This window comes from Aureococcus anophagefferens (genome assembly GCF_000186865.1).
Source record: "Aureococcus anophagefferens unplaced genomic scaffold AURANscaffold_22, whole genome shotgun sequence".
NCBI lineage: Eukaryota > Pelagophyceae > Pelagomonadales > Pelagomonadaceae > Aureococcus > Aureococcus anophagefferens.
Window position 1 is genome coordinate 102,214 of NW_008705582.1, and position 12,938 is coordinate 115,151.

General features: G+C 74.1%; 2 protein-coding genes across 2 annotated transcripts in view; both read right to left on the reverse strand.

Annotated features, from left to right (window-relative positions):
- The window catches only part of AURANDRAFT_66377 (hypothetical protein), a gene marked incomplete at both ends in the record, with an annotated part of 5,646 nt that extends 499 nt beyond the window's left edge, over positions 1 to 5,147 (reverse strand). The window contains 5 exons of the mRNA XM_009041636.1: positions 172 to 791; positions 1,001 to 2,000; positions 3,195 to 3,778; positions 3,907 to 4,290; positions 4,539 to 5,147. Of these exons, the coding sequence (XP_009039884.1) occupies positions 172 to 791; positions 1,001 to 2,000; positions 3,195 to 3,778; positions 3,907 to 4,290; positions 4,539 to 5,147 (3,197 nt within the window). The remainder of the gene's footprint in view (positions 1 to 171; positions 792 to 1,000; positions 2,001 to 3,194; positions 3,779 to 3,906; positions 4,291 to 4,538) is intronic.
- Positions 5,148 to 7,135: 1,988 nt separating this feature from the next.
- On the reverse strand, positions 7,136 to 8,949 carry AURANDRAFT_66378 (hypothetical protein; the record flags this gene model as incomplete). Its single annotated transcript, XM_009041635.1, has 2 exons — positions 7,136 to 8,498; positions 8,723 to 8,949. 2 exons carry the CDS (start codon positions 8,947 to 8,949, stop codon positions 7,136 to 7,138), a joined length of 1,590 nt encoding a protein of 529 aa, XP_009039883.1.
- Positions 8,950 to 12,938: the final 3,989 nt, after the last annotated feature.

Below are 12,938 nucleotides of genomic sequence, written 5' to 3' on the forward strand. Positions count from 1 at the left end.
AAGTCGCGGCGGCGGTAGTCGCGGAAGAAGCGCGGCGGCGTGTCCGGGAAGCCGGCCTCGTCGGCCGCCGGGGGCTGGGGCCGGAAGGGCTCCGTCGCGAAGAGGCGGCCGTCGTCGCGGCCGCGGTCGCGGCCGTAGTAGCGGCCGGGGCTCCGGGCCCGCGCGGGCGACGGCGCGCGCGGCGGCCGCGGCGGCTCGCGCGAGTCGTCGTCGCGGCGGAGCAGCGGCGGCGGCGGCGCGAAGAGCGCCTGGTCGCCGCGGCCGCGGTCGCCGCGGAAGTCGCGCGAGCCGCGCGAGCCGCCGTGGCGGTCCGCGTCGCGGAGCCGCCGCGGCGAGCCCTCGGGGCCCCGGAGCTCGACGCGGTGGCCCTGGAGCGCGAGGTGGTTCGCCATGCGCCGCTGGTCGTCCGTCGGCGCGTCGAGCGGCTCGAGGCGCGGCCGCGCGCGCCGCGGCTCGGCGGCGGCGGGCGGGAGCCGCCGGGCCCAGTAGTCGTCGTCGTCGTCGTCGTCGTCGTCGTCGCGGAGCCGGCGCCGGTCCCGGCGCCGGTCCCGCGCGCGGCGGCGGCGGCGGCGGCGGTCGTCGCGCGCGGCGCGGTCGCCGCCGTCGTCGCCGTCGTCGCCGTCGTCGTCGTCCGCGGCGCGGAGGCCCCGCTCCGCGCGGTCGAAGGCCTCCGTGCGCGGGTAGAGCCGCCGCCCCTCGACGCGGAGGTCGCCGTCGCCCGGCGGCGCGGGCCGCGCCGCCGGGTCGTACTCCTTGCCGAGGAAGAAGGCCGCGCAGCGCGCGCAGCAGACCTGTGTGGAAATCAAATCTTCAACCCGACTTCAATGTGCGCGTATTCGAACGATTTGACCAAGCTCTTCACTGGGCTTCGAGAACTCGACGAGAGCGATCGATCCGTCCAAAAATCAGCCGAATCGACTTTGATTTGACCGAGATAGAGAATTCTCAAGTTTGGTCAGGACCCCCCAAACCAGTGGTTGGTTTCCGCACAGCAGCAGACGCCGAGCGCGCCGAGCCAGCAGCCCGCGGCCGCGTAGCAGATGGCCCCCGAGACCTCGCAGAAGCGGTGGCCGACGCGCCGGAGCGCCGCGCCGAAGGCCCGGAAGCCCGCCGCGGCCCGCGCGCCGCAGGCCGCGCACCGCGCGCCGCACGTCGCCGCCCGGGCCGCGGCGTCGGCCTCGTCGCGCGCGCGCGCCTCGGCCTCGCGGCGGCGGCGGCGCCGCTCCTCCTTCTGGAGCCGCCGGAGCTCGCGCGCGCCCTCCGTCTCCGGCTCCGTCTCCTCCGCGGGCGTCTCCTCCGCGTCGTCGCGCGCCTTCTTCTTCTTCTTCTTCTTCTTCTCCGGCGACGACGCGCCGTCGTCCGCCGGCGGCTCCGGCTCGGGCTCGGGCTCCGGCGGCGCCTCGACGTCCGCCGCGTCGCCCTCCTTGGTCTCCTCGGCGGCGCCGGCGTCGGCCGCGGCGGCCTCGGCGTCGCGCTTCGCGCGGCGCGCCTCGCGCCGCTTCCGCCGCTCCTCCTTGCGCCGGCGGTAGTCGTCGTCGTCGTCGTCGGTCTCGTAGGCCGCGTCGTCGCGCGGCGGCGCCGGGTCCTCCGGCGCGCGGTACGTGCGCACGCCCCAGGTCCCCAGGGACAGGACGAAGCAGAAGCTGCAGCACGCGTAGATGAGGCCCCAGGCGATGATCGTGTCGCGGCGGCCGAGGTGGCTCGAGGGCCGGAGCGCGTTCCACCAGCGCTCGTACCACTCCTTCGAGCCGCCGCGCTTCCCCCGGGGCTCGGGCGTCGGCGCGACGTTCGGCGCGGCCGTCGGCGCGGGGCTCCGCGTCGGGGCGAAGCTCCGCGTCGGCGCGAAGCTCCGCGAGGGCTCCGGCGTCGGCGCGGGGCTCCGCGACGGCGCGTAGGTCGGGGTCTGGGCGCCGGCGAGGGCCGCCGCGAGGGCCGCCGCGAGGGCCGCCGCGAGGCGGAACCGCGCGAGGCGCGCCATGACCGCGTCAACCGTGCGCCACCTGGGAAACAGCCGAAGCGCGCAAACGACGAGCTGCCCCGCGGCACGACGGCAACGACGAAGATACGCCCTCTAGCGCGGGGCTCTCCGTGCGATGGCCGCCCCCAGCTTCGAGGCCATCGCGTCCGGGCCGCTGCCCTTCGCGACCAAGGCCCGGGCGCCCCCGCGGAGCGCGTCCCTGCGGTCCGTCGGCTCGCGGTCCCTCGCCTCCAAGGCGTCGCTGGCGAAGCGGCGGCCCCGCACCGCCGAGGCGGCGAGGTCCGCGGCCGCGACGCTGCGCCGCGGGACGCGGGTCGCGGCGCCCCTGCCGCCGGACCCCTTCGACCCCTCGGCGAGCAACTTCGGCCGCTTCAACAGCCACTACCCGCGGCCGCTCCGCGAGTACTTCCGGCGGCCGCGCACCGCCGCCGCGGAGATGCCCCGGAGGCTCGGCGCGCACCCCGGCGCCGCGACGGCCGGTCCGACGGTTCTTCGAGGGGCGCGCGGCGCCGCGCGCCGCGCGCGTCGAGCGACGGCCGCGCGCCCCGCACGCAGGCAAGGTCCAGGGCAAGTTCGAGCGCCTCTCGACCTACGGCCTCATGTCCGAGGACCCCCGGCCCATGAAGACGCAGCTCGACCTCCTCCGCGGCGACCCGCGTGGGCATCGGCCGCCGGTCCGGGACGTCCCGACCGAACTCGAATCCTCGAGCGTCGAAGTCGCTTCGGGCTGATGTTCGGACAGCCTCCCGGCGAGGTCTCGACGGACGGCGCGAGCGCTCGCGTCGAGACGGTCGACGACGCCCGAAGTCGCGTCGAAGATGCGCGTGCGGCGCAGGCGGCGACCCGTGCCACGCGACGCTCGACCGGACGCGCGCGGCGCGGCCGCGGGGCCGACGCCGGGTGGTTCCGCGGGTTCCGCGCCGCGCTCGCTCCGCGCTCCGAGAGACGATCGCTCGTCCGGACACGAGCCGACGCGCGGGGGCTTTCAGAGTCGGGAGCGTCGCACGCCAGGCGCCGACGCACGGGACCATGACCGACGGCGCCGGGCGCGCCGTGCCCTGGGACGACCGCCACCACAACACGTACAGCCGCTGCAACCACGTCTTCCACGAGATCCACCGCGAGTTCTTCGGCTCCGCGTCGCGGCTCGAGCGCGTCCCCATCCACGAGTGGCGCGGCCCGAGCCGGCGCTAGGCTAAGTCGACGCGGGCGCTACGGGCGCGCGGTTTCGGGCGGCGCGGGCCGGGCCCGCGGCCGCGCCGCGCCGCGCTTGACCCAGAGGAAGCCGAGGTCGTCGAGCCGCGCCCGCCGCGCGCGCGCCGCGGGCGACAAGCCCGCGACGTCGCCGGCGCCGCGGCGCCCGCCGACGTAGGTGCCCTTGGACCGCACGGCGGCGACGCGCGCGCCGAGGCGGAGCCCGCGCGCCGCGGGCGGCCAGGGCCCGCCGCTGTCCGGGACGACGAACTTCTGGGGCACGTCCGCGTCGCCCTCGAGCGCGACGTAGGTTTCGAGCGCGGCGAAAAAGGCCTCGAACGCGCCGTCGCGCGGCGCGGCGCCGCGCCGCGCGTCCGCGAGCCGCGCGCCGAGCTTGAAGCCGCGGAGGCGCCGCGGCCAGTTTTGCGCGCCGGCCTCGCCGTCGCGCGGCGCCGCGAAGCGCGCGGGCGCGGCGAAGTTCGCCCAGTCGACGTCCGGCGGCGCGGGCGGCGGCGTGGGCCCGTCGTCGAACGGCGCCGGTGCCCCCGCGGCGAGCGCGGCGTGGCGCGCCGCGGCCTCGTGGAGCAGGTCCCGGCGGTGCCGCGCCTGAGTGATTCAACGTCGCTTCAACGTGAGCGTTCCGCGCGCGCGCGTTCCAAAGAAAGCATCCACGCTTCGGGAGCGTTCCAAGAGATGATCGCTCGTCCAAAAATCAGCCGAAACGAGTGGAAAACGGCCGAGAAGTTGGGAATTTCGCACCCTTTTCCCGCCCGGTGCCGCGCCGGGTCCCAGACGAAGCCGAGCTCGTCGAGCTGGCGGCAGCGGCGCTCGTCGCCGGCGACGTGGTCGAGCCGCCGCCGGATCTGGCGCGCGCGGCGCCCCAAAGGCAGGCCCGCGGTCCCCGGGGGCCACGCGGGGTCGCCCGATGGCACGACGAAGGCGCTCGGCACGAGGAGGTGGCCGAAGACGTCGCGGAACGCCGCGAGCGCCTCGACGACGAGGTTGTACTCGGGCTGGAGCCGCTCCCAGACGAAGCCGAGGTCCCGGAGCGCGCGCTGGCGGTCCGGGAAGCCCACGACGTGCGCGCGGTAGAAGCCCATGCCGTAGACCGCGCGGTCCTGGGCAGCAAAAGGGTGCGACATTCCCAACTTCAAAGGCTCCGATCTCGGCCGTTTTCCACTCGTTTCGGCTGATTTTTGGACGGGCGATCATCTCTCGGAACGGTCTCGAAGCGTGGATGCTTTTTTCGGAACGCGCGCGCGCGGAACACTCATGTTGAAGCGACGTTGAATCACCCTTGTGCTGCCCTGGCGCGGTCGAGGTCGACGCCCGCGAGCTCGGGCGGCCACGGGTCCGCGTTCGGCACGCGGAAGCCGCGCGCGACGGCGACGTCGCCGAATTCGGCCTTGTAGGCCGCGAGCGCGCGCACGAGCGCGCCGAAGCGCCGCGCGCCGTCGCGGTTTAACGCGCCGCCCCAGTCGAAGCCCGTCGACTCGGTGAGCAGCCGGCCCCACCGCGTCCGCGACGGCCGCGGCGGCGCGAGGTCGCGCGCCGTCTCCATGCCGCTGTCGGGCGACGTCGCGCTCCGGCGCGTCTCGCCGCCGCGCGCGGCGGCCTCGAGGCGCACGAGCGCGGCGACGGCCTTGCCGAGCGCGAGGCCGCGCACGGGCTCGGGCCAGTCGTCCGGCGCGACGAAGCCCGGCGGCACGTCGAGCCACGACGAGCCGTGGACGCGCGAGTAGAGGATCATCGCGAAGCGCAGCCGCTCGAGCGGGTCCCCGGCGAGCGACGGGCCGAAGCGCAGGTCCGTCAGGGACGCCGCGTCCAAGGCCCCCGCCTCGCCGGGACCGGCGCCGGCCGCCGACGCCGCGACGCGGCGCGCGACGCCGACGGACCGCGGCGCGAGCGCCGGGAGCCGGAGAGCGCAGAGCAGCAGGACCGCGGAACGAAAGCACCGCGCCGGCGGCGCGCGCATCACGTCGAGCCGCACCTATACTTTAGGAAGCGAGATTCAGCATGAAAGTACCCGCGCTGCGGCGCCGTTCGCCGCGTCGGGCGCGCCCGGGGGCCACGGGAGGTTGGTTCGGAGGGCCGAGGGGGGTCCTTGGGAAGTCCCCGAAGATCCAAACTATGTCGAACGGAGTCGATGGACGCGTGTAGCGGTCGTTTTACGGGGAGGGCTATGGTGGGCTCGGCTTCGAAACACCAAAATCTCTCCTTCGTGCGGGTTCTGGACGCGACCGAGCTAGTCCTGGCGGTCGTAGAGGTCCGTGTGGACGCTCGAGGCCTCGGCGAGGTCGCTCACGTCGTGGGAGCTCCTCGCGGGCCGTCCGAACGTCTGCGCCGACCGAGTCGTCCGTGTCCCGTCGGCAAATAGGCGGCTGGACAGCGCCTCTCGGTCAGAAGCTGCGCGGCGTGCCGCGCGTTCGGCGGCACACCCGAATGCGATCGTGTACCGCGCGCTGGTCGAGGGCTTCTTCGCGTCAGTCGCCGGGAAATCGTCTCGCGCACTGAGAAAGTCGCGCGCGCGTGCGCGTAGAGTTGACAGAGCGCTGGAGCGTCGGGAGGCGCCCCTCCAATGGCCGCGGCGGCCGCGTGTCGCCGTATTTCGGCACGCTGCCGCGCGATTACTCGTAGGACTTGCAGTACCGACGCCGGAGCTGTCGACGCCTGAGCTTGTCTTCGGCGCTTTCGGGTGCGCTCGAAGGCTAAGATACGTGGTTTTGGCCAGGGATATCGATGACCACCCGCGTCGTCGCGCGCGGCGGGCCGCCGTGCGAATTTCAATCGACGCACCCTGGCGCCGGCCCGGGTGTCGCTTTATGCCCCCGGGCCGACGCAGCGACGTTGGGTCTGTGTGGCGAAGACAGCGACGATCTTCGCTCGCGCCGCGCGCGCGCGGGGTCGTCGAGCCACACTTCGAGAGGAAGCCGGGCTCCGTTCGCGCCGCTCAGACCACTCGACGACGCGCCTCGTCGCGCTTCGAGTTCGCTCCTATGGCAGCTCGCCCCCCGGCGGCGACTGGAATTCGCCCGTAACGACGTCGGTGCATGCTGAATCTCGCTTGTACGCCTCAGCAATCAACAAGACTTGAACACTTTGAACAGCACCTTGCATAGAGACGACTCGTCCGGACCCCATCTTCAGCGTTCGCGACGGCTCCGACACCTAGGCACCTCGCCACCTCTAGGCCGTGACTCTTAGCAGCTCGCGCACGCACTAGACGCGGAACACGTAGCCCCCGCCGGCGTTGTGGGAGATTCGGGGGCGTGGGCGAGTTTCGACGATTCGCGAAAAATGGGCCCGTAAAACCGGGGTGTTTTTTCGGGGGACTTATTGGGACGCCGGGACGCCACGAGACGGTCTATGAGCAAAATATGATTCTCGTCCGTGCGCGTCGCGTCGGTCCGGGGTTGGGCGGCGCCAATTAATTTCTCCGCGAGCTCCTCTTGCTTTTCAAGACTGAAATTTGGAGGCGCTTATCCAGGGGGGTTCGTGGGGTACCTTGGCGAGCCGAGCCAGGTGGCGGCCGGAGGCCGCCCCCTAGCCGTCGCAGCGGAGGTTGGTCGTGAGGGTGGCGAGGGCGGCGCGGTCCGCGAGGCGGCGCGCGTCGTCTTCGAGTCGGTGGGAGAGGGCGCGGGCCTTGGACGTCCAGGTGCCGTCGACGAACTTGAGGCCGGAGATCAGGTAGCGCGCGCGGTACTTCGCGGCGGTGGTGCCCCACTCGCGGTGGAGCTCGACTGAAATTTGGGTGACTCCGCTGTCCGTGTTCGTCGCCGGGACGTGTCCCAGGTGCCCTCCGATCGAAGTCCCCGTCGCAGGCACCGTCAGCGGGCCCGCCTGGCTTCCAGGCTCGTGGCGCGGGCCGCGTCCCCTCGGGGCCTCGCGGGGCCCCGGTCGGTTCGCGCTGAGCGGGCTCTTAGCGGCGCGGCGCGCCCCGGGCGCTCGGCGCGCGGCGCGCGCCTACATGAAGTCGAACCACTGGGTGACCATGTGGCGCGACGGCGGGTGGCGGAGGACGACGGGCGACGCGGCGGCGGCGGCGTCGGGCCGCGGCGGCGCGCGGTCGCCCGGCGGCGCGCGGCGGCGCGGCGCGTCCGACGCGGCGCCGGGCCGCGGCTCGCGGTGGCCGCTGAGGGAGAAGTCGAGCGTGAGGCCGTTGGGCTGGAGGGGCTGGCGGCCGACGCGGAGGTCGCCCTCGGCGCCGAGCTCGAGCCGCTCGACGAGGCCGCGGCTCCAGGCGGGGTAGTCGGCGTCGCGGGCCGGCGCGGGCCCGACGTGGAGCTCCTCGAGGCGCTCCTCGAGCAGGAGGAGCCGGCCGTAGGCGCAGGTCCGCGGGTCGTAGCAGACGACGCGCGCGCCGCCGTTGTCCGCGCGGTAGACGGAGACGACGCGGTAGAGCGCGCCGTCGTCGCCGCCGCGCTCCCCCGGGAGCTCCGCGGACGCGTCGAGCACCGCGAGGCCGCCGCCGGGCGCCGCGCGGAGCCGGCGGCCGACGCGGACGAGGGGCTGCGGGTCGCGCTCGTAGAACTTCTGGCGGCAGAAGTCGACGTAGGTCTCCTTGGGCAGGCTCTCGCGGACCATGGTCGCGGAGGCGGGGTCCCAGACGAGGCGGCCCGGCGGGTCGAGGCCCTGCGCGGCGATGAGCGCGACGAGCTCGCGCTTGCTGTAGTCGCCGAGCTCGAGCGCGGCGTGGTTCCGCCGCTCGAAGGCGGCGACGTCGTCGGCGGCCGTCGACGCCTCGGGCGCGACGAGGGGCGCGCGCGGGCTGCTGACCCAGGTGCGGTGGAACGGCGGCGTGCCCGGCCGCCAGAGCTGGCGCGGGCCGTCGACGCCGTCGCGGTGGCGGCTCTCGCTCGTCTTCGGCCGCTCGCGCGCGTGGCGCACCTGGCTCGCGGCCGCGCCCGCGGCGTAGGCCGCCGCGCGCGCGCGGAGGCCCGCCGGCGCGCCCGCGGGCGCGAGCGCCGCGAGCCGCGGCGCGGCCGCGGCGCCGTCGCCGCGGCCGCGGCGGCCGCGGCCCATGGCGGACCGCGCGCGCGCGCCGCCGCGGTGCCGGCGGCCGAGCGCCGGCGCCGTCGCGAGGCGCGCCGTGCGGCCGAGCTCGCCGACGTAGTTGCTGAACGGCGGCCGCGCGTCGTAGTAGTCGACGCGGCTCACGGGCCGGAGCGTCTGCAGGGGGCTCGAGAAGTCCTCGTCGCGGTCCTGCGTCCGCTGCCAGACCAGCAGGTCCGACGACTCCGCGGCCTGCTCGACGTACGACTCGGCCGCGCCGACGCGGCGCCGGAAGGCGGAGCCGTCGCCGCGGAGCGCGACGCCGTGCGCGTGCCTGGGCAGCACAAGAGTGATTCAACGTCGCTTCAACGTGAGTGTTCTGCGCGCGCGCGTTACGAGAAAAACCTCCACGCTTCGAGACCGTTCCGAGAGATGATCGCTCGTCCAAAAATCAGCCGAAACGAGTGGAAAACGGCCGAGATATGAGCCTTTGAAGTTGGGAATTTCGCTCTCTTGTGCTGCCCTGGCGCGTGCTCGAAGCTCGTCGGGTCCCGCGACCGCGACGCGACGCCGCTCGGCGGGTCCCGGAGCGACGCGTGCGTGCTCACCGCCGCGCGCCGCGCGGCCTCGATGCGGTCCTTGCCCGGAACGAAGGGCGGGCCCTTGGACCGCTTGAGGCGCCGCCCGAGCTCCGGGTTCACCTCGGCGTGGGCGACGTGGAAGAACGCCGGGCTGTCCGCGGAGATGGCCTTCCCGACGATGCGCTCGCCCGACGCCGTCACCATGGCGGCGGAGCGCGGCGCCGAGCAAGCACCAACGCCGCGAGGGTGGCGTTTCGGATACGACGCCCGTGCGTGAAGAGATCGTGAAGGTAACCTTCCCCCTCTGGAAGACGACGTTGCGAAATGGTCACGCCGTCGCCGTCCTGCCGCGCCTGCTCCCGGGAGTTCGCGACGGCGGCCCTGCGGGACGCGCACGTGGCGGCGTCCGCGGCCTGCGCCGCGAAGCTCGGCGTCGCGCCGCCGGCGCCGCGCGCCGCGCCGGCGCCGGCGGCGGCCTGGACGGCGGCCCAGGTCGGCGCGCTCCAGGAGGCCCACGCGTCGACGGACTGCGGCGCGCCGCGCTTCTGGGAGGCCGTCGCGCGGCGCGTCGACGGCCGGACGCCCGCCGAGTGCCACGCGCGCTGGTTCGGGCAACCGGCGGAGACGTCGAAGCGGCAGAATCGCGACGGCGCGGCGCTCGCGGCGAAGCGCGTGCGGCGCGGCCGCGACGCCGCCGCCGCCGTCGAGGCCGCGGCGCGCGGCTGCGGCGCGGCGCCGCCGGAGCGGCGCGGCGCCGCGCGCGCGGCGCTCCGCGCGGCCGTCCGGGGCATGCGCGCGGCCGCGGGCGACGCGCGCACGGCGTCCGAGGTCGCCGCGAGCGGCGTCGGCTTCTCCCGCGGGCCGCCGCCGGCGCCGGCGTCGCCGCCGGGCCGCGCGCTCGCCGCCGCCGCCGCGCGCGCCGCCGCCGCTGTCGCGTCGCCGGCCGCGCCGCCGCCGGGGCCCGCGCGCGGCGCCGCGGCCGTCGCGAGCCTCAGCGCGGGGGCGCGGCGCCCCTCGCGGACCTGCCCCTCGACGCGCGCGCGTCCGCGCGCAACGTCGTCGTCCGCGGCGCGGGCCTCGTCGCGGCGCTCGGCGCCGACGGCGCCGTCGCCGTCCGCAAGCGCGCCGGCGCCGGCGACGACGACGACGACGACGACGACGACGGCGACCTCCTCGCGCCGCGCGCGAGCGCCGACGCGTAAGATGTGTAAAGTGATGACTTACGTGATGGTTGAAAGGCCTGTTGAAGAGGCCTTTGAAGGCAACTTTGAAGGTGCCGCGGCTGTGCTGCAGGGGTTAATTAAGGAGCAACCTCGCGCCGCCTTGCCTGCCTGCGCCAAACGTCGCGCGTTGTTCGCGCGCTCGCGCGCCGCGCCGCTGTGTTCGCGCGCTCGCGCGCCGCCGCGCTCGCGCGCCGCCGCTCACGCGCGCCGCCGCTCGCGCGCGCCGCCGCGCGGCGATCGCTCGACGCCAGCACAAGCAAACCGGATGCGCCTGCTGCGCGGGCTCGTCGCGCTGCTCTGCGTCGCGCCGCTCGGCGGCGCGCGCGTGCGCTTCTGCTGCAAGACGGAGCTGGGCGCGACGGCCCTGGGCGACCCGGCCTGCGGGCGCCAGGACCTCGTCTTCGTCGGCCAGCGCTTCGGCCCGCGGCCCTGGTCGCCGGCGCAGGTCGCCGAGCTCGCGGTGTCGGCGGGCACGAACGTCCTCTTCCTCGTGCCGCTGCGGCTCCTCGCCGCGCGCGGCCGCGTCGCCGACGCGTGCTCCTGCGCCGGCCTCGTCGTGGCGTCGACGGCCTACCACTGGTGCGACGTCCGCGGGACGACGCTCCTCGGCATGACGGGCGGCAACTGGCACCGGCTCGACAACATCTTCGCCTTCGTGAGCTTCGCGGCGCTCGTGCCGCTCCTCATGGGCGACGCCGGCGCGCCGGGCGGCCCGACGCGCGACGAGGTCGACTTCGTGCGCTGGGCGACGCTCTTCGTCGGCCTCTTCTTCCAGGAGCTCAACCCCTGGAACGTGCTCTGCGCCGCCGCGCCCGTGGCCTTCGCCTTCGCGTGCTACGCGGCCTGGCGGCGGCGGCGGCCGCCGGCGCGCGACGGCCGCTTCGCGACGCGCGAGTACCGCGGCGCCGTGGCGCTCGCCGCCGCCGGGGGCGCGTGCTTCGCGCTGGGCCTCGACGACGCGCGCGAGTCCGCGGCGCTCTTCCACGGCGCGTGGCACGTGTGCAACGCCGGCGCCGCGTCCCTCTTCGTCGTCGCGCTCGCGCCCCGGGGCAAGCCGGGCGGGGGCGCCTAGGCCGCGGCGCGCGCCTAGGCGTCCTGGGGGAGCTGGAAGTAGTCGATGCCGTCGTGGTCGACGTACATGGACCGGTAGACGTCGGAGATCGTCGGCTGGTACTTGTCCTGGAACGACTTGCGGTCCGGGCCGCCCGCGTCGGAGAAGCCGAGCTTCGAGCCGCCGGCGTCGGAGCCGCCGAGCTGCGCGTCGTACTTGGCCTTGATGGAGTCGAAGATGATCGCGAGGTACTGCTGGGGCCGGTCGTAGAGGTAGCGGATGAGGTGGAAGACCGTGTCGTGGGCGCTCTGGCGCATGGACGCCTTGAAGCTGTTCTTGTCGACCTTGCGGATGGCGAACATGATGTTCTTGCCCTTGGCCGACGCGACGGCGTGGTACTGGAGCGGCCCGAAGACGAGGAGGTCGTTGGGGCCGACGACGGCGCGCGTCGTCGGGATGCGGACGATGCCCTCGGGCGTGCCCGTGATGACGCCGCCCGCGGGGTGCGTCACCGTCCGGTGGCCGTGCGCGTTGAGCGTCTTGCTGCTCCAGAAGAGCCAGGCCTTGGTGCCGTAGCACTGGACGCTGAAGGTCTGCGCGATGGGCGCCGCGTGGATGGGCGAGGAGACGGCGTCGTAGGGGAAGTAGGACACGAAGCTCGAGTCGAACTTGAACTGGTCCGCGTCGTTCGTGCCCAACCTGTGTGGAAATCAACCAGTGAGCTGGGACGTCGGGGCCAAACTTCAGAATTCTCTAGCTCGGTCAAATCGAAGTCGATTCGGCTGATTTTTGGACGAATCGATTGCTCTAAGCGAGTTCTCGAAGCACGGCGGAAGTGCTCGTGTCAAAACATTCGAATACGCGCACATTGAAGTCGGGTTGAAGATTTGATTTGCACACAGTGCCCAGCAGCTCCGCGTAGTCGTGCTTGTCGAAGAGCCGGAGGAACGACGCGTAGTAGGTCGGCGACTCGTCGGCGATGGTCTCGCCGAGGGTCTTCGAGATCGTGCCGCCCTTGGTGTAGCCCGTCACGTAGACGTTGCCCGTGTGGTTCGTCGGCGTGATGAGCCGGTACGTGTCGTACTGGTCCTTGCGCCGCGGCAGCAGCGAGGTCTCGAACTTGTGCCGGCAGTCGCTGAAGTTGCGGAAGATGATGACCTCGTCCATGCCGCTCGAGATGTTCACGACCTCGTCGTAGTCGTGGACGCCGAAGACCTCGCGCGCGTTCGTGATCTGCGGCGCCAGGCTCAGGTCCTCGGGGCCCTCCATGTTGCGGAACTGCTTCATGTACAGGTCGAAGGCCGCCGGCGACAGGCCCAGGATCCCGAAGTAGAGCACCACGTAGGCCGCGCCGAGCTGGCAGCCATGCTTCGCGAGGCCCATGCGCGCGTCGCCCGGGCTGCCCCGCCCCCGGTGGAACGCGCGCGACGGCGGGACGGACCGCGGGCGCGCGCGGCGTCGACGGCGGCGGCCGGCGAGGCGCGACGAGGCGGCGGACGGACCGCGGGCGCGCGGCGTCGACGCCGGCGGCCGACGAGTCGCGACGAGGCGTCCTGTGCGTCACGGCCCTCGTCACGGTGTATTATCGTGATTTTCGAAGGGCATTGAAGCCAAAATGCCGGTAAGGTGACGTTGACAGCTCTCGTCGCAGGGCTCGGCGCGTCGGCCGGCGTCGGCTCCGGCGGCGCGTTGGCGAGGTCGCGCGTCTGGCGCTTGAAGGGCTTCTTGTAGAGGAAGCCGTAGGCGTGAGCGTGATGGCCGCCGCCGGCGGCGGTCCGCCCGGCGACTTCTACCGGACGAAGCGCCTGGAGGACGCGGCCGGCTCGCGGCCGGCGCCGCGGCTGCCGGCCTTCCTCTACTTCGCCGTCCCCCCGTCGCCCAGCGCCCCGCCGCCGAACCCGCTCTGGCTCTTCCAGGAG